This window comes from Schistocerca gregaria, chromosome 8 (genome assembly GCF_023897955.1).
Source record: "Schistocerca gregaria isolate iqSchGreg1 chromosome 8, iqSchGreg1.2, whole genome shotgun sequence".
In the NCBI taxonomy this organism is placed as follows: domain Eukaryota; kingdom Metazoa; phylum Arthropoda; class Insecta; order Orthoptera; family Acrididae; genus Schistocerca; species Schistocerca gregaria.
In genome coordinates this window covers 451,973,598-452,001,027 of record NC_064927.1, presented here as the reverse complement: position 1 = coordinate 452,001,027, position 27,430 = coordinate 451,973,598, and the positions used below count along the sequence as shown (strand labels likewise).

Here is a 27,430-nt window from a genome sequence, read left to right as displayed (position 1 = left end):
CACAACAGTCCCTACTCCGGGGAGCCCGAGGGGCGGGGCTAAATGACGTAACAATAATGTTGCAAGCCTTACTTGGCAGAGCAGTTACGTTTAGCTTTCAGCTGAACAATGTTGATACCAAATACGGACTTAGTTAGTACAACTGCATTAACATCCCCGCCTTAGGAGCAGTAGAAGACACCTAACTAAACCGTGATTGGTAGGCACCTGCAAGATACCTACGGGATTGGCTGGATGACTTTAAGTGGGAAAAAAACAGAGCCCCCACGCGACTCTTTAAAACCCGTAGATTCCGCATTTTGGCAGAGTTCTCAGTCAGACGATCTGGGCGCCGAATCCGCGTCCGTCGACTCCAGCCTCGGCCCAGCTCCGCGTAGTCTCTCTCTCTCACTTGGAGCGCCTCAGTGAACAGCCTCACATTCAGTATGTTTTGCTTTGCAACTAAGTTGTTGCCATAAGATGCTGATAGAGTTTGCTGCTGTGGTTAGCATCCACTCCTGGGACTTCATGCTTTTTCTAATACTAGAACTAGCCTCAAGTGTATTAGTTAGTCCTGTCGGGAGTAAACATCTATTTCAAAACCCTGTTTGTCCTAGAGTCTCCACAACGAGTTCCCTACCGAGTCTCGCCACTTGCATTTCTAGTAAATGCCTGTATTAGTGATGGCTCAGATAGAAGAAAACAATTAATTACCTCCACTGTGAATTGTCCTTCTGCCTTCTACTCTGTACCGCTCCGGAGCGCAGACTGACCAGCAAACCCCTTTTTCCCTCTCCCACCTATGTCAGGACACGACACTGCGACGGCGGTATTGCTCGCACGATTTGTTTTGAGTGGAGAAACAACGAGGCAGGAAACTGCAGCGTTGCTCTATAAGTTATTGCGAAGCATGAGGCGGGACACTAGGCCAGAGCCAAGGGTGGAGATTTTTAAGTGGCTGGCATGTAGGAATTTATCCCTGCTATAGTTTTTCTCTCTCTCTGACACTACGGCAGAAGCGAGCGAGAAACCAATATAAATAGATGGGCAACTTTAGCTTGGTGTGTGTCTGGTCGGTCAAGCATCGAGACGGACCTGTGCTGGTCTTCGCTTATAGAGGCCAGTCTCGCGGCAATGTTATAAGTATTCTGCATAAACTTGTCTTCTGTTTTCTATGTACTTGTACGGGCTATATTATGCTTCTGGGGACACAACACCAGGGCAGGACGGAATGACAGCCTGGAACTTGGAGATCATGCAGTCTGCCTAAAGGAGGGCAGTGACAGCTGTCTGCAGAGGGTCCAGGAGAGGCTCGGTTCCACTCTAGTCTGCGGGTCACGTTTGCTTCCCACCTGTCGTACCAGGGTCCGGGCGATGCGTATCCTGCAGGAAGCACAGCAGCGTAGCAACAGTGCCAGAGATAGTGGCGGGTGTTGTCATCCGGCAAGCACCACTAGCGGCAAGTTGTGGCACAGCATCCAGGAGGGTGCGGCTTCGAGTCTGGTCCTGTCCTGGGAGCAGTGGTGGCCCGAGGGCTGTGGGTGACCAGTACACCCACCTTTGTCCCATGGTTGGACACAGCAGGCCAAACGGGGTGCAGGGACTGTACCAGTCTCTGGAATCGTGGGCAGCAGTGTAGCGCAACTAGCGATGCATTGGCAGGCGGCGACCAAGATAGCGCGGCTGACTTCCAGCAGGGTGGCCTTGATAATGGCAGCAGCGGCGTCAGCGTACAAGGAGTCTGCTGAGCCGGCTGGACTCACGGGACAGCGCGTGGACGGCACACTGACACTACACTTCACCCACTCAGTACTGTAAATTATGGGAATGAACAAATGTTACCAATTACCACTATATCACCCTGCACTGCCCCTTGACGCTCTTGAACTTGATCGGCCTCCTGACAAAATACAGCGCGGTGGGTCCTTGCTTTGCTAGACCATCTGGAGACCCGGGTTCGAACCAACAACAATCTTGCAACAGTAGAGCCTGCCTTCTGCGGCCACCAGGGAATACTGATTGCCCAGGCAAACAATCGTTTTGATATGGGCGCTATGATGCAATGAAATGCAATGACTAAGAGCGCTGGGTCGCTCCCTTACATTAAAAATATAATGCTGAATATTGTTTCTTGTATGTAGTTAACAGTACAAGCAATCAAAGCTTGTCAAAATATTATGAAGCTTTAAGTCCAAGTGACTGTTCAACGTGTTGCGTATAGTCTTTTTTTTGTATCTTGACTGTCAGCTGCTGCAGGGTGCCCCGCGCATAAAACAGCTTGCACATTATAGCGCAGTATTACCAGTGAATTGACTTCAAACTGAACATTCCATCACTGTTATATTCTCAGTCCTTTGTCGCTTTAATACAAATAACAACTTATGTCAAATCTACAACCCTCACAATCGTAATTATTTTCAGAAACTGTGACATTTAAAAGTATGATGTTAATTACACAGTTTATTTTAATAGTTTGAAACCTAAGATACACTATCTGATCAAAAGTATCCGGACACCCCCCAAAACATACGTTTTTCATATTAGGTGCATTGTGATGCCACCTACTGCCAGGTACTCCATACCAGCAACCTCAGTAGTCATTAGACTTCGTGAAGGAGCAGAATGGGGCGCTCTGTGGAACTCACGGACTTCGAATGTGCGAATGTGGTCAGGTGATTGGGTGACACTTGTGTCATACTTCTGCACGCGAGATTTCCACACTCCTACACATCCCTAGGTCCACTGTTTGTGATGTAATAGTGAAGTGGAAACGTGAAAGGACACATACAGTACAAAAGCGTACAGGCGACCTCGTCTGTTGGCTGACAGAGACTGTCGACAATTGAAAGAGGTCGTAATGTGTAATGCGTAGACATCTATCCATCAATTCCAAACTGCAGTAGGATCCACTACAAGTGCTATGACAGTTAGGCGGGAGGTGAGTAAACTTTAATTTCATGGGCGAGCAGCTGCTCATAAGCCACACATCACGCCGGTAAATGGCAAACAACGCCTCGCTTGGTGTAAGGAGCGTAAACATTGGATGATTGAACAGTGGAAAAACGTTGTGTGGAGTTGCGAATCACGGTACACAATGTGGCTATACGATGGCAAGGTGTGGGTATGGCGACGTACGGTGAACAACATCAGCCAGTGTGTGTAGTGCCCACAGTAAAATTCGAAGGCGGTGGTGTTATGGTGTGGTCGTGTTTTTCCATGAAGGGTTTTTGTTTTGTGTGGAGCTATCATAATACAGGCCTACATTGATGTTTTAAGCACCTTCTTGCTTCCCACTGTTGAAGAGCAATTCGGGGTTGGAGACTGCCTCTTAACACGATCGAGTACCTGTTCATAATGCACCGCCAGTGGCGGAGTGGTTACACGACAATAACACCCCTGTAATGGACTGGCCTGCACATCCCTGTAATGGACTGGCCTGCACAGAGTCCTGGCCTGAATCCAACAGAATCCCTTTGGGATCTTTTGAAACGCCGACTTCGTGCCAGGCCTCACCGACCGACATCGATACCTCTCCTCAGTGCAGCACACCGTGAAGAATGTACTGCCATTCCCCAAGAACCTTCCAGCACCTGATTGAAGGTATACCTGCGAGATTGGAAGTTGTCGTCAAGGCTAAGGGTAGGCCAACACCATACTGAATTCCAGCATTACCGATTTCAATAATTAATTACATAAAAGCTTAAAGACAGTTGCCCATGCATGGCAGTAGAATGAATAATGCTTGCTTCCATCCCGCACTTTTAAGTACACAGCACAATTAAGAGAACTGATATTTAATTCACAGTAAATTTCATAATTAGTAATACTGAAATTAGCTGTTTCAGAGCTTGGCAATCATAAGAACCTAGTCACAATTATAGTTTCAGAAGGGTTTAATAACATGAGTCGTAAACATCTCTTCTCCTGTGCCTGCAATAAGCTTTTAAATTGGCGAATGTAACCATGGTATGAAACCTGTATCGATGGTAGGACATGTTACATTTGAGACAGTGTATAGTGTATAGTGAGTGAAATATACGATCGAGATTCTGCACCCACCATTATTCCTTGAGGACTGCCTTCACTGTCCAACAACAGTCCAGTTAGTGCACATCTGATTCACATGAGGTAAAACAGCAATAATAATAATAATAATAATAATAATAATAATAATAATAATAATATCGTTTTTGCCCAAGTAAATACAATCGAAAAAGAAAATGCTTTATGTCTGATGAAAACTTTTACAATTTGTTTGAGGAGGGGGCAGCTGGAGGAGTAAGAAGGGGCAGCTCTGGAGGAGGAGGAGGAGGGGGCAGGAGGAGGAGGAGGAGGAGGGGGCAGGAGGAGGAGGAGGAGGAGGAGGAGGAGGAGGAGGAGGAGGAGGAGGAGGAGGAGGGGGCAGGAGGACAAGGAGGAGGAGGAGGATGAGGACAAGGAGGAGGAGGTAGCAGGAGGAGGGGGGTAGCAGGAGGAGGGGGGTAGCAGGTGGCGGGGGTAGGGGGAGGAGGGGAGGGAGAAGGGGGAGGAGGGGGTAGGGGGAGGAGGGGGTAGGAGGAGGAGGGGGTAGGAGGAGGAGGGGGTAGGAGGAGGAGGGGGAGGAGGGGGTAGGGGGAGGAGGGTGTAGGGGGTAGGGGGAGGAGGGGGTAGGGGGTAGGGGGAGGAGGGGGTAGGAGGAGGAGGGGTAGGGGGAGGAGGAGGTATGGGGAGGAGGGGGTAGGGGGAGGAGGGGGTAGGGGGAGGCGTTGGTAGGAGGAGGAGGGGTAGGAGGAGGAGGGGTAGGAGGAGGAGGGGGTAGGGGGAGGAGGGGGTAGGGAGAGGAGGGGGTAGGGAGAGGAGGGGGTAGGGAGAGGAGGGGGTAGGGGGAGGAGGGGGTAGGGGGAGGAGGGGGTAGGGGGAGGAGGGGGTGGGGGGAGGAGGGGTAGGGGGAGGAGGGAGTAGGGGGAGGAGGGGGTAGGGGGAGGAGGGGGTAGGGGGAGGAGGGGGTAGGAGGAGGAGGGGGTAGGAGGAGGAGGGGGTAGGGGGAGGAGGGGGTAGAGGGAGGAGGGTGTAGGGGGTAGGGGGAGGAGGGGGTAGGCGGAGGAGGGGGTAGGGGGAGGAGGGGGTAGGAGGAGGAGGGGGTAGGAGGAGGAGGGGGTAGGAGGAGGAGGGGGTAGGAGGAGGAGGGGGCAGGAGGAGGAGGGGGCAGGAGGAGGAGGGGGCAGGAGGAGGAGGGGGCAGGAGGAGGAGGGGGCAGGAGGAGGAGGACCTTGATGACATACCTGGTGATGGAGTTTCACCACCCATATGCGTACAATACTACAGAGTTCGTTTTTTTTTTCAAAATGCGATAACCCTACAATCAGAACAGTTTTGTGTCTTCTCAGAGCTTGTACTTCTACGTTTTTTTTCACACAGTGTGGTCAGAACTTCTCAGTGAGAAAAATGAGGCTGGACAGGCGCTTGCATTGTTGTAGGACGCAGTGTTTGAACATTGCATCACTGCTTTGTGCAGTATGAGATGTCCTGCACGAGATGCCTACATAAGGCACTTACGTGTTAAGATGGGAATAAGATGTTCTGAATCACCAAACAAGTTGAAGTACTGAACTTATCTTCCTGACAAGTGGGACCTCGTAATTGTACAAGTGTTGTCACGAAAACTGGAACATTCGAAACAGTTAGTGTGTCACGACAGAGAACAAGCTTATTGCATGACCGATGGCAGTTATCAAATCTACCACCGAACGTGGCTTTCCGTGCCCCACGTAATATCCCTAAACTGCGATGGGACACTTGAGTTATTCTTTAACTAACTGACCTGGTACGATTGGCCTCCAGATGAAATGGCACACCGCAACTTCGTAACACGCACCTGCAACAGAAAAGAAGGAAAATTCATGCATAGAGCTCTTCAGCCATTTCAGACATGGCCTGTGGTAAAAGACAGAGCCACGTACTGATGTTCATGTGGTATATTAATGACCTCGCAGACAATTTTAGGAATCCTAAACTTCACGCACATGATACAGTTGTCCATAATAAACTATTTGTATAAAGTAGGAACCGTGTTCCCAACTGTATGGCTTTAAAACGAGCACCCAGTGCCCTCGTTCCTCCCCTAAACGTACTTAAAGCATCACATTCATTTCCTACCACAGTCGTTATTCGATCTTGTTGGCATGAACGCAGGGAGAACATGCGGAGTGATGAAAGATTAAGAACAGCTTGGGATAGCAGAACTCTACTGAAACAGTAGGCGACTGTAGGCGTTCCGCCAGGTGCAGTGCAATTACTTCGCTCATACCAGACGTCTCGCCAGCAATGCGCAATGTCCGGCACCATAAAGTCATAGCGAAAGCAGGTAGTGTCAGGCGTCCCCCAGGGTTCGGTATTAGGTCCTATACGCTTTTCATTGTACGTAAATGATGATTCATCAGTTTTCTCCTAGTTTAAGTCCCACAGGTAAGCTAATGACCTCCAGTTGTATCTAATAGTGCGAGCAAATCCAATAAACCTAAAGTCAGCTATCGAAAATCTCGGTACCGACCTGTGTGTACTGTCATAATCGATACCGACCTGTGTGTACTATCAAAGTGGGCGAACGATGTAGGGTTAACGCTCAGCCCATCCAAAACCGAAGCGGCACTGGTTGATCATTCTAGGCTTACTAGTCCGAAATATCGTGAATCCCTATAATCTCTTATCCTAAATGGGACAAATATCAACTTCTCTCCTTCAGCAAAGAGCCTAGGAGAAATTATAGATGAAAATCAAAATTATGCCAAGCACATAACTAAGAAGCCATCAGCATCTCTTTAGCTTCCAGTTACTGAATGTTATGATGCAAGGTCTTTCTCAGGAAAGCTCGCAGCGCCTGGCATTGTTTATGAATGCCTGTTGTATCTATGATGTTGGACTCTTTGATCATATATTTCACTATTATATGCACAACTGTCCTGGCTGCTTGCATATAAGCGCGAAGATCTTAATACCCTCTGTCTTCTCTACTGCCTTATCAACGAACTTTTTTTTTTTTTTTTTTTGGTCGTCAGTCTACTAACTGGTTTGATGCGGCCCACCACGAATTCCTTTCCTGTGCTAACCTCTTCATCTCAGAATAGCACTTTCAACCTACGTCCTCAATTATTTGCTTGACGTATTCCAATCTCTGTCTTCCTCTAGTTTTTGCCCTCTACAGCTCCCTCTAGTACCATGGAAGTTATTCCCTCATATCTTAGCAGATGTCCTATCATCCTGTCCCTTCTCCTTATCAGTGTTTTCCACCTATTCCTTTCCTCTCCGATTCTGCGTAGAACCTCCTCATTCCTTACCTTATCAGTCCACCTAATTTTCAACATTCGTCTATAGATCCCCATCTCAAATGCTTCGATTCTCTTCTGTTCCGGTTTTCCCACAGTCCATGTTTCGCTACCATACAATCCTGTGCTCCAGACGTACATCCTCAGAAATTTCTTCCACAAATTAAGGCCGGTATTTGATATTAGTAGACTTCTCTTGGCCAGAAATGCCTTTTTTTGCCATAGCGAGTCTGCTTTTGATGTCCTCCTTGCTCCGTCCGTCATTGGTTATTTTACTGCCTAGCTAGCAGAATTCCTTAACTTCATTGACATCGTCACCATCAATCCTGATGTTAAGTTTCTCGCTGTTCTCATTTCTACTACTTCTCATTACCTTAGTCTTTCTCCAATTTACTCTCAAATCATACTGTGTACTCATTACACTGTTCATTCCGTTCAGCAGATCATTTAATTCTTCTTCACTTTCACTCAGGATAGCAATGTCATCAACGAACACTATCTCTCGTATCTCTTCCCCGCCTCAACGCTCGTATCGGAACAACACGGCAGATACACCTGTTCCCATCAGGGCAAAATCCTTTCTGATCCACACCATCGCTCAGCCACTTTCTCAAAGTCCTTCTCAGTAACAGAAATCCGACGCTGGAATAACCTCCAGACCTCCTGCATTATATTACAGAACTGCAAAACATTTCCAGCTTCACAAGACAGTTAATGACATATGTAATAAAGTAACAACAAGGATTGCCATTGTCGCTGTACGCACAGGTTACCCGTGTACATGCCTCTTTGCAACCCGATCTCTCTGATTTTCCAGTATTCTTGGCCTACGCAGTCTCCTTTTCCCTAGAAATCGCTAATTCAGAAAACATCTATTTTGTGCACCCATAAATTATTCCTATTTACCCATTATTGTTATTATCATTACCATTATTTTTATTGTTACTATTCTCACTACGCGTGCTAGCAGCTGCAACACTACAAGTCCAGAGAGTATTAACTTTATTAGTTTTAGTATAATCTACTGACACTGCCACTTCAGACACTCAGAACATTGTAATACTATTGGTCATATTAAAAACTGAAATTTCTTAGGTAACCATGATGTAAAAATAGTACTGTACGTGTGAAAAAACCCTGGTCCGATGTAAGATGCAGTCTGATGGCCATAACCAGATCAGGTTAAATAAATATTCCAAGCAGATATAATTTGGTAATTACCATAATGATAGAATTCACACAAGATAAGGCACTGACATCGGTGGAAAAAGTGCCCTGGTGTGAGATCGTGCTTACCGGACCGGGAGACAATACTCTGTCAATGAAGATAATCTGTTCGCACAAGTTATTAGGCGAGAAATAAAAAACTTGAATGAGAGCTAGCGACCGAGATACGGTCTAATGACGGCACACGGCCCTATAACGATGCAGATTAGCGGCTGCATACAGGCATCGGTGGTCTGGCTGCGATTGCAATTACGAGTGGCCATCGTAATTTCAGATAGATTGCCGCAACTAGCGGGCAACAAGATCACGTATTGATCCTCCGAATAATCGGTTGTATCAGGTCGAGTCACTGGTGGCTGTAAGAGTCTGTTGAACTGTCTCCACATGGCACGTAGACGGTAGGGCCATGAGATACCGACGCTGACTGTAGCAGCCACGGAAAAAGACTACACTGCAGAAAAAATCGGCCCCGAAGGAGGCACAGCTCTTACTGTGGGGAATATTTAACATATCGGGTCTCGGAGAAAACGGCCGACTTCTTGTAGCCAGCCTAACAGTAGTTATTTTCACAATCTGGGACAGGCTGCAAAGTTAAGTTAGGTTGGTTAGCACTGGCTTACTGCAACGATTATTATCGCTTCTCTGGCGATCTTGCTGCACCTATGCGCGAAGGACCGTGTTATCTCCCTACAGAAAAATTATATAATAACCTCCCTATAGTAAAAAAATATAATATAATTATAGTTCACATTCAGCATAACCTCCCAATAAATGAATTCCGTAACCTACCAATAATACAATGTGACTAATCTCTCAATAAAATTGTGGCTCACTTATAACCTTTCAGTAAGCGACTGTGAATTTAAACTGGTGAATTTTGGACGTCAGCAGCGCTGCGTCATGGCCCTGAAAGTTCATACTGAATAAATTGAAATTCTTACTTCAAGAAGGTCGCCGGATAACGCATATGTATCTGCTCCTATAAGAAATTTTTCTGGCGCAGCCCTGTGCAATGCTGGCCGAGAGATTTGTCATGTATAAAAAGAAATAACTGATTTTTCTTTACAATAATCAGGATGACCTTGGATTGGAGAAATTAGTAAAATCTTTAAATTGAGTTGAATGATTGTTAAAAGTTAATTTTTATAAGAAAGATTATTATTAAGAAATTTCTTTTTAAAAACATTTACATGAGACTTGATATAACAATATTACATATGCGCGAGGCTGCTTTTACCTTATACTACAACGCTCAGGCTCCGCCATCGCTTCACACGACCGGCCCAGCCAACACGATACACCAGACTGCTAACTACTACTACTACATCTGCTACACAGTTCCTACTGCTGACAACACTGCTTTCTGGTCTGAGATTCTCTTATAGCTTACATATCGCAGGCAGCGCGTGAGCAGTCCATCGAAATTACATCTGCTCGAGTGCGCTAGCAACAAATTCCTTAATCATGGACCTCTTATAACCGTTCAAACTAGTCATAGAGAGCTCCTAACAAGGAAAAATTCCATCTTGGCGAAAATTACGAGCTCCAGAACATACAAGGTGAACATTTGAAACTTCTACGTTTTTACTTAAAATTCTGAATGCAACTGAACCTTCTTAAACTGCTGGGTGAAACTGAACCTACTGTCTCTTTACTTGTTTTTATCATTTCAACACTGACCTACAGAATTTTCCCTGACACATACAACTCAAACTTATTCTATTCATTTATTTTCCACAATATTCAAGCGCAACGCAATCTCACTGCAAATAATTGGCACAAAAGAGTGGCCCTCAATTAGAAGAAACCGTAACAGTAACCCGTAAATTTCGTAAGTCATTTACCTCACAGAAAATCTTCATCACACGAACTACAGCAATAACAGCAAGCACCAACTACAGATAGCTAAATTAAATGATTTTAACTACTGTAGGCTCTAACTACTAATAGGCTGGTGGTTAGCAGAGAAAAGATTTGGTTGCAGAGCAAACAATTTATTTAGCAGATTTTACCCTAACCAATTCCAAAAATTATATAGTCAACAATAATTCCATTATCCAAGCATTAGCAGACACGTCAATCATCATTTTACAATTCATTCCCAACCAACACCAAAACTTCATGACGGTCACACGTCCAAACCGTCCGCTCGTTCACTGCTAATCTCCAACACTTAACTATTAACTTGCAACTGCGAGTCTGACCAGCCACAGAGTCTGTTAGCGAGGGCGACGAGCGCTGTCAGTGATACTAATGCAGTCTATAGCGCTGCCAACATACAAACAGACTACTTACACATTAAAGAAACTGAGAAAAGGCGCCGGCCGCGGTGGCCAAGCGGCTCTAGGCGCTTCAGTCCGGAACCGCGCGGCTGTTACGGTCGCAGTTTCGAATCCTGCCTCGGGCTTGGATGTGTGTGATGCTGAAAGACTCTGCAAATTCATTAGATGTGGACCATTTCATAAAATCATTTAGGTGACAAATACTGTCATCTGTATTTCCACTAGAGTTTATTCTGTCTAATTAAATTTCACCGTAATTACCCATTCCTTTGAAACAATGGAGGCTGACCCATATCAGAATAGATACGCCGCGAAACAGGCGCAAATCGTATTATGCTACATTGAAAGTACGAGGGTAATCCCAAAAGTAAGGTCTCCATGCTACATTGAAAGTACGAGGGTAATCCCAAAAGTAAGGTCTCCTATTTTTTATAAGTACATAGACCTGTTTATTTCTACAATGGTTTACATCAGTTTACATCTTGAACATTTAGCTCAGTTTACATCTTGAACATTTAGCTATTTTTCGACATAATCACCATTTCTATCGATGCGTTTTTGTAGACACTGTGGCAGTTTTTCTATGCCTATATCGTACCACCTCGCCGCCATGCTGTTCAGAAAGTTATGAACCTCTCCTTTCACCTCTTGGTCGGAACTGAATCGCTTACCGGCCAAATGTTCTTTTAACCTACGGAACAGAAGATAGTCACTGGGCTCCAAGTCAGGACTATAGGATGGGTGGGTGATTATGTTCCACTGGAACTGTTGCAGGAGAGCAACGGTTTACCGAGCGATGTGTGAGCGAGCGTTGTCATGGAGAATGTGTACCCCCTTGCTTAACATTCCTCTTCTCCGGTTCTGGCCTTGCGGTTCTAGTCGCTGCAGTCTGGAAGCGAGCTACCGCTACGGTCACAGGTTCGAATCCTTCCTCAGGCAAGAATGTGTGTGATGTCCTTAGGTTAGTTAGGTTTAATTAGTTCTAAGTTCTAGGCGACTGATGACCTCAGAAGTTAAGTCCCATAGTGCTCAGAGCCATTTTTTGATACACTGACTTAAACATGCTGTGCTTTGTTCAGTCTGATCTTCGTAAGATTTCAGAGTGGTTCAAAGATTGGCAACTTCCACTAAATATTCAGAAATATGTAACTGTGTACTTCATAAACCATGCAGCCTACTGTCCTATGACTACAACATGAATAAGTCACAAACGTAATGAGTCAACTTGTACGAATATCTGGGTGTAACAGTTTGTAGGGACAGAAACACTCTGTTGTGGCTCTATCGGTTCGTGGCGTTCCAAATTCTCGGCAGCTCATGACCAGACGTTTTCAGTGGGTGAGAGATCTGAAGTACGGTCTTGCCAGGCGACCATCATAAACTGCAGTGACTTCAGTGTAATTATTGTCTTTGAATAAAATTGCCCTTTTCTGATTGTCTCGCCGCATATTGCTCTGAGTTACCTCCTGAACTATACTGTGGCAGTTTGTTCTGTGTATGGTCCAATTTTCATCGAACTATTCTACTCGGTGGTGGCACATTGTGCAAAAGTTTCTTTCGTCCTTAAGTTTTGCATAGCAGTGTACCTTGCCCCCTCCCTCTCTCTCTCTCTCTCTCTCTCTCTCTCTCTCTCTCTCTCTCTCTCTCTCTCTCTCTCTCTCTGTGTGTGTGTGTGTGTGTGTGTGTGTGTGTGTGTGTGTGTGTGTCTCGCAACAGTCGTCAGCCGCAAATTCTCTGGTTTTTCGTCAGTTGTTTGTAGTTTCATTTTTAAAAGTGTCTTACTAGGGTCAGTACTTCTGTATGTGTTCTGCGATGCCCAGTCTCAAAGGAAAACTTAGGTATGCTTATTGTTTCAGACGCAATGTTTTTATTGTGTCATTTTATCCGGCCATTCCATAGAGTGGCCAATTTGCAGTTTATTGAAGTGATGAAGAACAGGGGAAAAACGAAGAATAACCAATACTACAGCAACTGGCGAGGGAATACGACACTACAGTAGTTGACAGTCTCACCTTCTTCATTGTCCTGGATTCGCACGTGGTCCCACAACCAGCCAATTAACCACTAATTCGCTTTCCGTTATAATGTGTGAACTGTGTGCTCTTGTCAACTGGCGCGTTCTGACCTCAAAACTAAATAAAAATGACTTTTGTCGTAATCGGACGCCTTCAGGAAATGGTGCTCTGTTCCACTGGTGAAACAGCCACTGGAGTAGTAGGTAAATGCGAGAAGTGGTCAGCATGAGCGGCTGGCAGCAGCATGGGTGGGGAGGAGACATTGAGGGTGACGGATGAGGCTGGGGTGCAGCGAAGGAATGGGGAGGGAGAATCACAGCAAGTGGTGGGGGAGCATCTGCAGCCGTGACTGGGACTTACAAACTGCAGTCACCTGCGACACACCACAGACTGCTCTTCAGCAAGAGCGGGCACATGCATATGACATCTTTCTCACCACAAATTCAACACATCATCTGTACCAGTGTCAAAGTCACCAACAGCACAAGCTGCGAATGAGGGTGTGAAGTTGGCAGCAGAAAGATCCCTCAAGATGTCCCTGCCAGGCACGAAACCAATCTTATCTCACATTGCCGGGCAAATCTCTCACTCCACCAACAGGTGTAAACTACTCAGCATCATGTAGTCTCCCTACCACACCATGGCATTGACTCCAATAGACACCGGAAAAGCTGTGAAGTGATGCAGATCTATGACTGCTGAACTGTAGTTTGCAGTTAAGGACATTGCTGGGAGACAGGTCTAGGCTGGGCGCAAACTGATGGTATCCCATCACCTGCGTATTGCTCTATGTGAACAAACGGCTCCTTGCAGTGAGATGGTAGCTGCGCAACTGTGTACGCTATCTGATCAGAATTATCCAGACACTTCCTGTATTCCAGAATTGACCACAAGATGTCACGAGACGTGCACTTGCCAGTGTAAAAGGAGGTGGCGAGTATTGAAGTGTTGTGTTGTCAGTAGAGAAGCTGTGCCGCAAGAGTAGGCCGGTCATGAGAGTCCAGAGATGACTTCAGTCATGTGCTGCTCATTGGATGTCAGCTGATTAATGGTCCATCCGAGACATTTCAACCCTTCTGAAGCTGTCCAAGTCGTCTGCTGGTGAGGTGATTGTGAAGTGGAAACACGAAGGAGCAAACAAAACTAAAGAGGCAGGGACATTCGAGCATTGCGGAAGATAGTTATAAAAAATCGCTTGAAATCAGCACAAGGACTCACTCGTCAGTTAGTCCACTTAGCACAACGACAGTGAGAATGGAGTTAAAAAGGGTGGGGTACAAATGTGGACTAGATCCTAATACAATACACATTTCTGTAGTCAATGCTAAGCTGCCCTTGAGATGGTGTGCAGAGTGATACTACAGAACACTGGATGACTGGCAACGAGTGATTCAGAATGATGAATCGCGCTGCAACCTACGGCAATCCGATGAAAGGGCACGGGTATGGTGAATGTCGGAAGAACGTGGCCTGCAGAGACTATTTTTGTGGTTACGGTGTAGTCACGTTGTTACACAAACCCATCAATGGGCTGAAGAAACTGAGAAACAAATTGGATTTTTCTAGAATTCTTTGCCAGTTTCGGGACTCTTCCTTCTTATGCTACTTCATTCTCGGATAGTTACCTGAGAAAACTGGATATTTATATATGAAGTGCACAGAGAGAAGGAAAAAAAGCAAATCATCAACAATTTTCGCTACCTGACGTCGAGGTAAATTCACATTTACAAATTAATAACATAATTAATAATGGACGTAAGGTCATTGGGATGCTCAGATCAGTGCTGTGGAGGAGAACATCCATCACGAGGATGTGACACATTATCCTAGGCTACAACAAGAGTGCTGTTGGCGTACAATGGAAGGTTCGCAAATTCCATGCATCACCGATAAAACGTAGCCGCCATGAAACTACGCTGAGTCCCAAAAGAAGCGATTCATTTTCATTAGACAGTTTAATGCAGATTGTATATACAACATGAGCGTATATGAGGCATTACAAATCATAAGTTCAACGTGGCCACCCTGCGTACCTACAGACGGTGATTATGTTTTCGCCGTGGCTCGGAACACACACACACACACACACACACACACACACACACACACACACACACACAAATAAAAGCCATAGTCTTGGTCATCGCTAGCCATACGTTCAGTGTATGGGTGTCTCTCTCTGACACTTGCACTCATGAGAATTGTTGTCGGCCGCATCCGTTTATTGTGACACTTCAAAAAACCACAAGTGTGAAATATGGCCTCGTCTGATCAGATGAGGTATGTAACAAGTTTTCCTTCTTCACGGCTTCCAAAAAGTCAGCACAAATGTACACAAAGGCGGCATAATCTCTCTCCCACAGACAATGCATTACCTGGATGCGATACGCCGCCTTTTTCACCGTCCGCATTGTAGATCGTGCGAAGTTGTTGACGAAATGCCTGTTATTCGTTCTTGTTGTTTGCACTTTTGTGTATCGTCCACGGTGCAGTTCATGTATCTCCTCGAATGGTTCACCACCAAGTTTTCAGGAAACAATGGCCATGCTTTTCTAGAGGAAACATCTGATTCGCTCGAGTGCGCGAGATCTGTAACGTATGTGTGACCCTTTCTTACCCAGAGGGGGCAACCGGCGCACACCGACTTAAGCGGAGGGTGATACTCGGAGAAGATAGTCGCCTGATGGAGCAAGTGCGAACATCGCCTCCGCGCACATGTTACATCTGCTACATGGACGTACACGGGTGAGTCAAAACATTATGGCCACCTGCTTAATAGCTTGTTTGTCAGTCTTCAGAACGAGTTACATCACTGATTCTGCGTATCAGGGATCCGACAGTTTGTTGGTATGTTTCTGGAGGTATGTGGCATTAGATGTCTACGCGCGGGTCATGTAATTCGCGTAACGGGCCACTGATTAGCGTAAGCGGTGATCGCGCCAGAAAGCGAAGCAGATCAGTTCCGTAGGCGAATTTGGTCGCCGAGGCATCAACGTGAGTTCACTATAATGCTTCTTAAACCACTGTAGCACGGTTCTGGCTTCGAGAAACGGACGGTTTTACCGCTGAAAGATGCCATCGCTGTCGGGGAAGACATCAAGCATGAAGGGATACAGGTGCTACGCAGCTGTCAGTGTGTCTTCGATTATTACCACAGGTCCCATGCAAGCGTAAGAGATTGTCTGCCACATCATAATACTGCTCCTACCTGCCTGCGCCCGGGGCGTGCAGCACGTTTCGAGCCGCCGTTCATTTAGATGACGGCTTTTGTGGAGACAACCATCGGAGAGCCGACACGTTTCCATCGACCGACGGTCGAATTCCGGTGGTCCCGTGCCCGCTGTAATCGTAATTGACGATGTCGTTGGGTCAATAAGTGAACATGTTTGGGTGGCCTGTTGCAAGCTTCCTGTTGCGGCGGCGCGGTTCTTTCCGTCCCTTTACGACGGACCTACACCTACCTGTGAAAATTGTCTCAGCAGATCATCAGTAGGAAAGCCGAGTGAAACCTACTATACTTCGACGTGAACCAGTCTGAAATTTAAGTCACTAATCTACGTTTCGAAAGAAACACGAAATGAAAGTTTCGAAATTTTGTCCTCAATTAATTTATTCTGAAACCTAGGTTAACAAGTATCACTGCCAAGCCCGTGCTAGTCTTAACACGGTCACTCACAATCCCTTTCACTCGCGTTTCTAAGTTTATGGTGTTGCATTTCCCGGACACGTAATAGCTACAAAAATACTGATTGTTTTTGATTGAGAATGCTCGCCAAACATTAAGTCTGTCGGTAGCAAATGCAGTCACAGTTTTTAGCCACCGACCTGCTCAATACGCCACGCGGAATTTATGTCTTTTCTAGTCACAAAATTCACTTAAACATTTCGAAATTTCTACACACACATCGGAATAATTATGCCGTCACTTTCCAACACATTTGATGTATGAAAACACTGCTAGATCCGGCAACTTATGGTTTCCGTGGTAACTACTACTACACACGTCCGGTCTGTTTCTTGGCTAGGCTTCGACTCCCCTCTAGAATGCTCTAAGTCTTCTCTACCAGCATAGAAAGGCGCGCGAAAAAATGTTGCTTTACCATTGGTCAGTTTACTCAACAGCCAATAGCAAAACAACATTCTCCGGCGTCAATCCGCGCATTTCATCAATAACCAATCGCAAAATAGTAAACCTCACGACTGTACTTTTTACCGACGTAATTATCTAATATGCTGAAATTTTGCTTATGCATAAAGTAATTTACTGTTGTTACTTATACCTGAATTAACTTTCCCTTTACCATGAACTTACTTGACAAATCTATTCTACAAAAATCCCCTTTGTTCATATCCATACTTCTTCGAAATGTTCCCACACTAAATCCTACTACATAACTCGTTAAACAATTATCTCCATATTAATGTTAAACCACACTCACGCATCATTTATACTGCTAAAATACATTTACAACATTTTAAATACACAAAAAGACATATAACACTTTATGAAAATACTAGAACAATTTATGAAAAACATTCAATTATTTTAGTCCACGCTAGTGGGTACAATCGAAACTAAAATCAAAGTCCCCCTATCCAATACTGTCCTCTATCGGTTGATACATAAACTACGTGCGCGTCCAGTCTCGCGTCACCATCTGTCACTATCCAGCTCTGAGACATATCTCCCACTTAACCGCCTCCAAGGCAGGATCGTTATACGCCTCACTGTTCAACAATGTACGATGAACGGTGTGCTCCGAAACACTCGTGCGTGCACCAGCAATGTGCTCTTTCGGCAGAGATGAAACAAATCACCATCTGCCCTACTATACAGAGCAGACGCGCCTGCGAACCCCAAGTTCTGTGAAGATTCGTGGTCTAAGAATTTAGTGCCCGCTGGTAGTTTCACCGTCCTTCTATCTCTTTCCGTAATTGCTCACGACAGTAGCACGTGAATATTCGACCAGCTTTGCCCTTTTCGAGACTCTCATTCACAGGCTCTGCATAATAATAATCATCTGCCCTTCGCCAATGACGCTTATCTCAATGGATTTCCCCATCTGCAGCCCATATCTTCGCTAGGGCGATCCCCCATCCATGTCTGCTCCGCTTACATACTTTCGTTACCGCGTCATGTACCCGGAACGCCAACAGGCGGCATCCAACATCCCGGTGGGCAGTGGACTAATGTTTTGGCTGATCTGTGTATCGCTTTGTAAGCGTATTGTGATATCGCTGGCTTAGTTGCGGAGTATCTCTGTGGGCAGCCGCGTCTTCAGAGTCGAGCACGGGACACGCAACTGTTATGTTGTGGGTAGCTCTGCATATGAGAGGCATTGTTAGTGTGGAAGTTGAAGTGTTGCTGCAAGTGCTATTACAGTAAAGTGATAACATATGCAAATGATTCAGAGGAAAGTGCGTCAAGAAGAAGTTAAATAATGAGCAGCGTCCCCGATAACGTATTTTTGTATCTTCTTGCTGCGTGTCGTACCGTACAGTATCAATCATCCGCGCAGTGTTCGGTCTCTAAGACTGAACTATTGCGAATCAGCAAAAATTAGTTACCATAATGTTGTTGTTGTGGTCTTCAGTCCTAAAACTGGTTTGATGCAGCTCTCCATGCTACTCGATCCTGTGCAAGCTTCTTCATCTCCCAGTACCTACTGCAACCTGCATCCTGAATCTCCTTAGTGTATTCATCTCTTGGTCTCCCTCTATGATTTTTACCCTCCACGCTGCCCTCCAATGTGATCTACCCATCTAATCTGCAGCATTCTTCTGTAGCACCACATTTCGAAAGCTTCTATTCTCTTCTTGTCCAAACTATTTATCGTCCATGTTTCACTTCCATACATCGCTACATTCCATACAAATACTTTCAGAAATGACTTCCAGACATTTAAATCTATATTCGATGTTAACAAATTTCTCTTCTTCAGAAACGCTTTCCTTGCCATTGCCAGTCTACATTTTATATCCTCTCTACTTCGACCATCATCAGTTATTTTGCTCCCCAAATAGCAAAACTCCTTTACTACTTTATGTGTCTCATTTCCTAATCTAATTCCCTCAGCATCACCCGACTGAATTCGACTACATCGGGGAGAGGCTACAACCCTGTCTTACTCCCTTCCCAACCACTGCTTCCCTTTCATGTCCCTCGACTCTTATAACTGCCATCTGGTTTCTGTACAAATTGTAAATAGCAGTAAAAAAGAGTGCTGAAAAGTGCCAGTGTCTTTTAGCGAGCGTGAGAACGTGCGTACGGTCATCGCGTTCCGTATCATCAACAATCAACCGCGTCGTGTGGGTTACGCGTACGCTCGTCTGACTGATATTGTGGACTGGTAATCGTCCATTAATTGGGATAAACACTTACGAATTAGAATATAAGCAGTGCAACATGTGATTCCTTACCGTCTCAGAATACAGATGTTCATACCAGACGTAGGACAGTGTTGTGCTTGACATTGAGTGGCTCCCCTAAACCCGCTTGCATATTTTGATATATAATTTCAGGCAAACCAGCAGCAGTGTGGAGCAGAGCAGTACGACCGCCGCGGGATTATCAGGTACGTCGTGTGGACAGGGCGCACGGACCGAAACGACAACCAGTTTAAGGTACCCCACTCATTTGCCCCCCCCCCCCCCCCCCCCCCCCGGCGTGTTACAGCTTCCTGCTGTGTCCAAGCGGGAGGTTTCTGCTCGCGCCCAGTGTTTGTAAGGTGCGTTCCCTGGAGTCCAGCTCCGAGAAGCGCGTTAAGACGGAAGCAAGCCCGAGAGCATGAACATTCTCACACGACTCTAGCGGCTATTAAATCTTTATTCCATGACTTTCACAGAGGAAAATTATTTTTATGAGAACCTTACGTAAAACACTGTCCTTTCGGTCTCACCCGCGATTTGTTTTGAACGTTGACACGGTGGATATTGTGTGTTTGTGTTCACCACAGTGTCTATTATCCTGGGCAACAGCACTCACTGACACTCCTCGGAGTCATACGACAACGGTTGAATACTGTGTTCTTACCTCATCTGTGGTTTTCTTTTTTGTTTTTGTTAGCGGATTCTAACAATCCTATCACAAAAAAGGTAAAAAATTAATTATGATTGTAGTGTTGCTCACGCTGCTAAATATTGCATTTTCGGGCAACAACAAAGTTATATAATGTGGCAGGTGTCATTAGAGCACAGTTAATAAAGTCAGTTCTTGAAATAATGGATAAACTAGGCACTCATCTTTTCGTGTTTCCCATGTTGGTCTCGATGTGAACTCATGGCTCAATCGTCGAAAAACTAAGTAGTGATGATTCCAAGCTCGGACGCAAAGAGGCCTAGGTGTTATTCTGCGATATTCAAAAGTTTTATAGATGTGTTTCATAAAACATTCTTGAAGATTAAACTTTTGCAAATTAGGACAATGGTGATGTAAAAAAGTAATCAGCACTCCGAATTTAAGTTACACTACTTTTTTACTACTTTTGTTGCAAAATTACGTAACTCGTTCCAGAACATCCCTTCATAATATAAAACATACTTGAAAATATCTTCCTCACTGTTAAAGTGCACATTTCATAAACTGACTACAATTTTCGTCTTTTTAACATGACGACCAAAGCTCGACTCTCTAATAACCGCTTACGCGCCCAAAAATCAGAGTTCCAAGTACGTCGAAGATCATAGTGACAAAAGAAAGAATATACATAAGAATAATATCATTGCAATATAAACATATCGATGTATCGAAGTACCTCTACATTAATGAAATCAAATCTGAATGTTGTCACAGAAATATGTTAACTATTTTACAGAAACACTGTAGAATACTGCTGGTATTGAGAGGTTGAGGTGAGGTGCTGTAATGGTTACGTAATTCAAGTACCATTACAGAATTCAGAAAATGCTATTCTATGGTGAAACGTGTAAACATGTTTGTAAAACAACATGTTATTTATCAGAAATATAAGTTAATAAAAACTTTGCGCTAATATACTGGTTAAATTATGCTGAGCTGCTTATCACTTCCCCCTGCTTCCTCCTATCAACATCTCACGTGTCTGTGAAACAGAAATTGACTACACCAATGGTTTTTTTTTTAATGAAGTCACTTTTCGAAGATGATGCAATTTTACGCCCTACTTGTGCTTGGCAGCCCGCACCAGCCGTGCCATTACGTTACTGGCAGAGCAACTCTGCGTTTCCTGCGGCAATCCGGCCCAACTTGTCTCATTAGCGTTTCCGCTGGACGGCGAAATGGCTGACGGATTCCCCCAGCGAGCTGGCGCTCGGTGCGTCTGGAAATTACGCGCATTCGGTGAACTACTCTAACGCCGACGATCCGGAAGCGGCGGCGGCGGCGGCCGGATATTCCGATGCCCCACGCCAGGTCGCACGGTGGTGCACCTCTTAACTCTTTCAAGGGCGGCGGTTATCGATGTTGACCAATTATTTTACGGCACCTGATGGCCAAGTAGGGCAGCAAGTCTCGATTCGAATCAGACGGTTAACTGAGATACTTCTCCATAGATGGCAAGATATTAGATATCAGGCATTTCGCTTTCCTATTGCCGTTACATTACAAATTGTTTGTTGGCTTGCAGAAGATTGCGCGGTGTAGTTGGTGTACGTTCTGGAGATCAGATGTGGCAGATATACAGGGTGTTACAAAAAGGTACGGCCAAACTTTCAGGAAACATTCCTCACACACAAATAAAGAAAAGATGTTAGGTGGACATGTGTCCGGAAACGCTTACTTTCCAAGTTAGAGCTCATTTTATTGCTTCTCTTCAAATCACATTAATCATGGAATGGAAAGACACAGCAACAGAACGTTCCAGCGTGACTTCAAACACTTTGTCACAGGAAATGTTCAAAACGTCCTCCGTTAGCGAGGATACATGCATCCACCCTCCGTCGCACGCAATCCCTGATGCGCTGATGCAGCCCTGGAGAATGGCATATTGTATCACAGCCGTCCACAATACGAGCACGAAAAGTCTCTACATTTGGTACCGGGGTTGCGTAGACAAGAGCTTTCAAATGCCCCCATAAATGAAAGTCAAGAGGGTTGAGATCAGGAGAGCGTGGAGGCCATGGAATTGGTCCGCCTCTACCAAACCATCGGTCACCGAAGCTGTTGTTGAGAACCGTACGAACACGTCGTCTGAAATGTGCAGGAGCTCCATCGTGCATGAACCACATGTTGTGTCGTACTTGTAAAGGCACAGGTTCAACATTACCTTCCTTCAATTGGGTCACATGCTGGAGAATCGAGGAAGTACAGTACATACTGACGAAACTAAAATGCGCTCTAACATGGAAACAAGCGTTTCCGGACACATGTCCACTTAACATCTTTTTTTTATTTGTGTGTGAGGAATGTTTACTGAAAGTTTGGCCGTACCTTTTTTTAACACCCTGTGTACTACTTTTACTTTCAATTAAGTATTTTCGTATATAAAGTAACTTCATGCTAATGAACTAAGCGCAAAAATTATGTGGAACATGTTTGTTTCGTTGAATTTTCTCATTTTGCGACACCTGAAGGGCGACCTTTAATTGTTAAAAACCATTCAACAGCCGAGATCGCATAATTTTTTTATTATTTTTTATTTAAGACAACTCGTTTCAACAGACTATGCTGTCATCTTCAGGTCCTAAAATATTTAGTTGTAAAACACGTTAATTTTACGCTGACCTCAGGCACGTTACATCAAGTGAATAAAAATAGCAGATGACGAAAGGTTTGCCGTCGCTAAAATATTTAAAAACATAAAGCGCCTTGTGGAACAGGCTACGTCCATATGCATACTGCTCACAGTTGCTTGTTGCATCATACAAACACGGTACACAATAGCATAACTGTTTACTTATTCTGGCCATATTCTAAACAGTTTAGAATGCGTGAGGTCAGCGTAAAATGAGCTTGTTTTACAAAGAAAGATTTTAAGAACTGAAGTTGACAGCGGGGTCTGTTGAAACGGGTTGTCTTAAAATATATATTTTATCCGATCTCGGCTGTTGAATCGTTCTTAACAATTTATTTATTTCATATTTTCGTTACTTCGCTCCACGTTAGCGCTGCTAACTACCGCGCAACGCGGAAACATCCTTCCTCCAGTATACCTAGAAGGTGTCTTAATGAAGGCGAAATTTGAAAACTTCTTTTCGAGGACCCTCCATCAGACTCAGACAGTGAAAGTAAGTTTGTTTCAAGAGACACAATCACCCAACATCCGAACCCGTCTGTGATGATATTATGTTATCATAATTCGAACAAACTAGGAATGAATCAAATGATAATTGACCAAATCGTAATCTCACTTCTAACCCTACAATGCAGTACACGAGGAATAAGCTTGTGAAAAGAGGCTATGAAATATGGATGCTGTGTGATGAATCTCCAAATACTTTTAAGTTCCAAATTTTTACTAGAATATCAGCTAAAGAGATGTCTGAAACGGGACTGGGTGCACGGGTAGTGACAGATTTATCTGAAGAACTTCATAGTTAAAATCATATTGCTTTCATGGATAATTTCTTTGCGTCTTCTATTCTCTTCGTCCTATTAAAAAAATCCAGAAATTGTTTGTAGTTGGAACTGTGAGCCCTTGCAGTTGGAACTGTGAACCCTACAAGTAAAATCCTACTAGACTAAAAGAAGATAAAAGGATGAAAGGAGGGTACTTCCGCAGCAGAGTCAGCAATCATGGTGTAGCATTTTGCAAGTGGATGGGCAAACGAGCTAAGAACATGATCTCCACTATGCTTGATTCAAGTGACACGACACGTTTAAATACGTACGAAATGGTTCAAATGGCTCTGAGCACTATGGGACTCAACTGCTGTGGTTATCAGTCCCCTAGAACTTAGAACTACTTAAACCTAACTAACCTAAGGACATCACACACATCCATGCCCGAGGCAGGATTCGAACCTGCGACCGTAGCAGTCCCACGGTTCCGGACTGCGCGCCTAGAACCGCGAGACCACCGCGGCCGGCAAATACGTACGAAAAAGATGGATCGACCGCTGTAGTTGCCTGTCCCCGTATACTGAATAACTATAATAGAACCATGAATTTCATTATCAATTTCGATCGTCTAAAAGGAGACTATGGTCGTGATTGGATAAGTAAAATATAGTGCCATAGGTTTTTTCCCCACTTCATTGCTGTGTGTAGTGAATGCACTTATGATTCAAGAAGAAACTGAGATGCAGCACTTAACAAATAAAGACTTATACGAAGGAGAGTGCATAAGGGGTCTGAGGAGTTACGATGGAAATAAATTGTTTCGCATGATTTAGGGGTGGGAGGGGAGGGGAGGCGAGGGTGAGGGGCTTTCCCAAATGTCATGTCGCTCGCGTGGTAAAAAATTCTCGAACCTGCTGCAACGCGTCAGGAGAGCTTAAAATGTAATCTTGCGTGACTGTTAATCTACTGCAGTATGTACCTATATTAATAAACAGCTAACTCTTGGCACGGTCACCTGGCCGCAGTTGCAGATAGCCTATGTAACAGCTTCCCATGCGAATAAAAATTTTTTTTTTTCATTATTCACCGAATTAAAAGATTTACAGTTCTGTCATAATCTACTCATTCACAGGTATAACATTAACTGAATTTTCCGTCGGTGATTGGCAGAACCCGATAATAATATTAAAAAGGAAAACACTGATGTTCTGCAGAATTATATTTAGTAGGTCACGGACCAACATTCGGCTTCTCAGGCATTTTTCAGATGACAACTGAATGTCGCAAACACAGATAAACATGATGTGTGACTTTTACAGATGTCATTTGTACAGAAGATACGAAAATGACTAAGTGTTGACATAGCAAAATATTACAATAATTTCGTTAACTGAAAAGAGGGGTGAACGAAGTTTTTATGTTGGGGTACAGACGACAAAAGACGAGGAATAAAATGAATTTACAGTTTGAATCTATTATTTGTAATGAAAACTTAATTTTACAAGGGGGAAAACGGAAAGTGAGTCTGATCGTTTAATACTAGGCCGGCATTCTTGTCATGTGTTTGTTGATTTTCATAATTTCCAGCAGCGTCGTCCTTCTGATTTTTCTGATGGAATGTAAATCTTTACTTTCTATATCGTATGGATGGTTTCCTGCTGGAAGATGACGAGCAAATGTGGAATTTTTCTTTAATAGTATATTAAAAGCTTAACACAGTAAGGTAAGTATTACAGTTACAAACTGCGTCCATGTCTTGGGGCAGCCAAACACACGGCGCACAAATTACCCAGATATTCTGCTGCTGCTGCTGCTGCTGTTGTTGTTGTTGATGATGTTGTTGTCGTCGTCGTCTTCTTCAGTCTGAAGACTGGTTTGATGCAGCTCTACATACGACTATCTCCTGTGCAAACATTTTCATCTCCGAGTATCTACTGCAACTTACATCCTTTTGAATCTGCTTATTGTATTTATCTCTTTGTCTCCCTCTACGATTCCCCCATCCCCCCCCCCCCCCCCCACAACCTTCCCTCTGATACAAAATTGGTGATCCTTAGATGTCTCAGAAAGTGTCCTACAACCGATCCTTTCTTCTTGTCAGATAGTGCCACAAATTTCTTCTCTCTCCAATTCTACTCACAGGGGAACCTCCCCATTGCACCCCCTCAGATTTAGTTATAAGTTTGCACAGTGGATAGGCCTTGAAAAACTGAACACAGATCAATCGAGAAAACAGGAAGAAGTTGTGTAGAACTACGAAAAAATAAGCAAAATATAGAAACTGAGTAGTCCATGCGCAAGATAGGTAACATCAAGGAGGTTCTGAGGTCAGGAACGCCGTGGTTAGCGTGAGCAGCTGCGGAACGAGAGGTCTTTGGTTCAATTCTTCCCTCGAGTGAAAGTTTACCTTTTTTGTTTTCGCAGAGTCACGATCTGTCCGTTCATTCATTGACGTCTCTGTTCACTCTAACAATTTTAGTGTCTGTGTTTTGCGATTGCACCGCAAAGCCGTGCGATTAGTAGACGAAAGGACGTGCCTCTCCAATGGGAGCCGAAAACATTTGATTGCAAGGTCATAGGTCAACCGATTCCTCCACAGGAAAACACGTCTGATATATTCCTATACGACAATGGTGACGGCATGTGCGTCACATGACAGGAATATGTTGTGCGATCCACCTAACTTGTACACTTGGCGAATGGGTAAAAAGATTCTTCTACCTTGCCCGATTTAGGTTTTCTTGTGGATGTGATAATCACTCCCAAAAAAGTATGAAAACATAAGAGTTTGTCAAATAATAACTGTCTGAAAATAAAAGATCAAATTTTTCACTCGAGGAAAGACTTAAACCAAGGACTTCTCGTTCCACAGCTGTTCACGCTAACCACGGGACCACGACGCTCCTGAGCCCACGATCTCCTTGATGTTGCATATCTTGCCATGGACTACTCAGTTTGTATATTTTGCTTATTTTTTTCATAGTTCCACACAACTTCTTCCTGTTTTCTCGATTGATCTGTGTTCAGTTTTTCAGGGCCTATCCACTGTGCCAACTTATAACTAAATCTGAGGGGGGTGCGTTGGGGATGTTTCCTTGTCAGTACCCCCTCATTAATTACGTGATCTACCCATATAAGTTTCAGCGTTCTACTGCAGCACTACATCTCGAAAGACTATTCTCTTCTTGTCTAAACCGTTTACCTTCCATGTTCCGCTTTCATACACGGCTACACTCCATACAAATACCTTCAGAAAAACCTTTCTAACAATTGAATGTATATACGCTGTTAACAAATTTTTCTTCTTCGCAAATACGTTTCTTTCCGTTGCGAGTATACATTTCATATACACTCTACTTCAGCCATCATCAGTTATTTTGCTGCCCAAATACCAAAACTCATCTACTACTCTGAGTGTCTCGTTTCCTAATCTGCTCCCCTCAGCATCACTTGATTTAATTCGACTACATTCCATTATCCTTGTTTTGCTTGTGTTGATGTCCATCTTATAAACTCCTTTCATGACTGTCCATTCCGTTCAACTGCTCTTCCAAGTCCTTTGCGATGTCTTTGGCAAGCGTTCAAAATTTTATTTCTTCTCCCTGAACTGTAATTCCTATTGCAAAGTTTTCTTTGGTTTCATTTAGTTCTTGTTCAATGTACAGATCGAATGAAGTCGGGGATAGGCTGCAACCCTGTCTCATTCCCTTCTCAGCCACTGCTTCCCTTTCAAAACTGATCTTAATCGAGGTCGGGTTCTACTAGTTTTCCATTTTTCTCCAAAGAAGACTTATTCATCAGGAATTTGCTAATGACAGCACTTACCGCTTCCAGTAAAATTACGTGTAGTTTCAAACCTTTTCTAAGCTTTTTCTCGCTTACATGTTTAATGACAAGTATTTAACATAGCAACTGATTTGTAAAGTAGCCAGAAGTTTGAAGCTGTTTTATAAATGAGAGTTCGAACCTTTAAAGAATAAGTGTCGGGATTACTGGTCAGAACAAAACTCGCTAGTAATGAAGACCAGACTGACATACTGAGACCGTAGTTGTGTACAGGATATAGATTGATTCTTTCAAAGAAGAAGACAGTAACATTCCAACTAAATTACGTGGCATTTTCGACGTAAATAAAATGTAACTACAACT

The 27,430-nt window shown here is 44.3% G+C and overlaps 1 protein-coding gene across 1 annotated transcript in view; it reads left to right on the top strand.

Annotated features, from left to right (window-relative positions):
- The window catches only part of LOC126285237 (uncharacterized), an 87,883-nt gene extending 83,473 nt beyond the window's left edge, over positions 1-4,410 (top strand). Inside the window, exon 3 of the mRNA XM_049984535.1 lies at positions 4,240-4,410. Coding sequence (XP_049840492.1) covers positions 4,240-4,410 — 171 coding nt within the window. The remainder of the gene's footprint in view (positions 1-4,239) is intronic.
- The last annotated feature ends 23,020 nt before the right edge of the window (positions 4,411-27,430 follow it).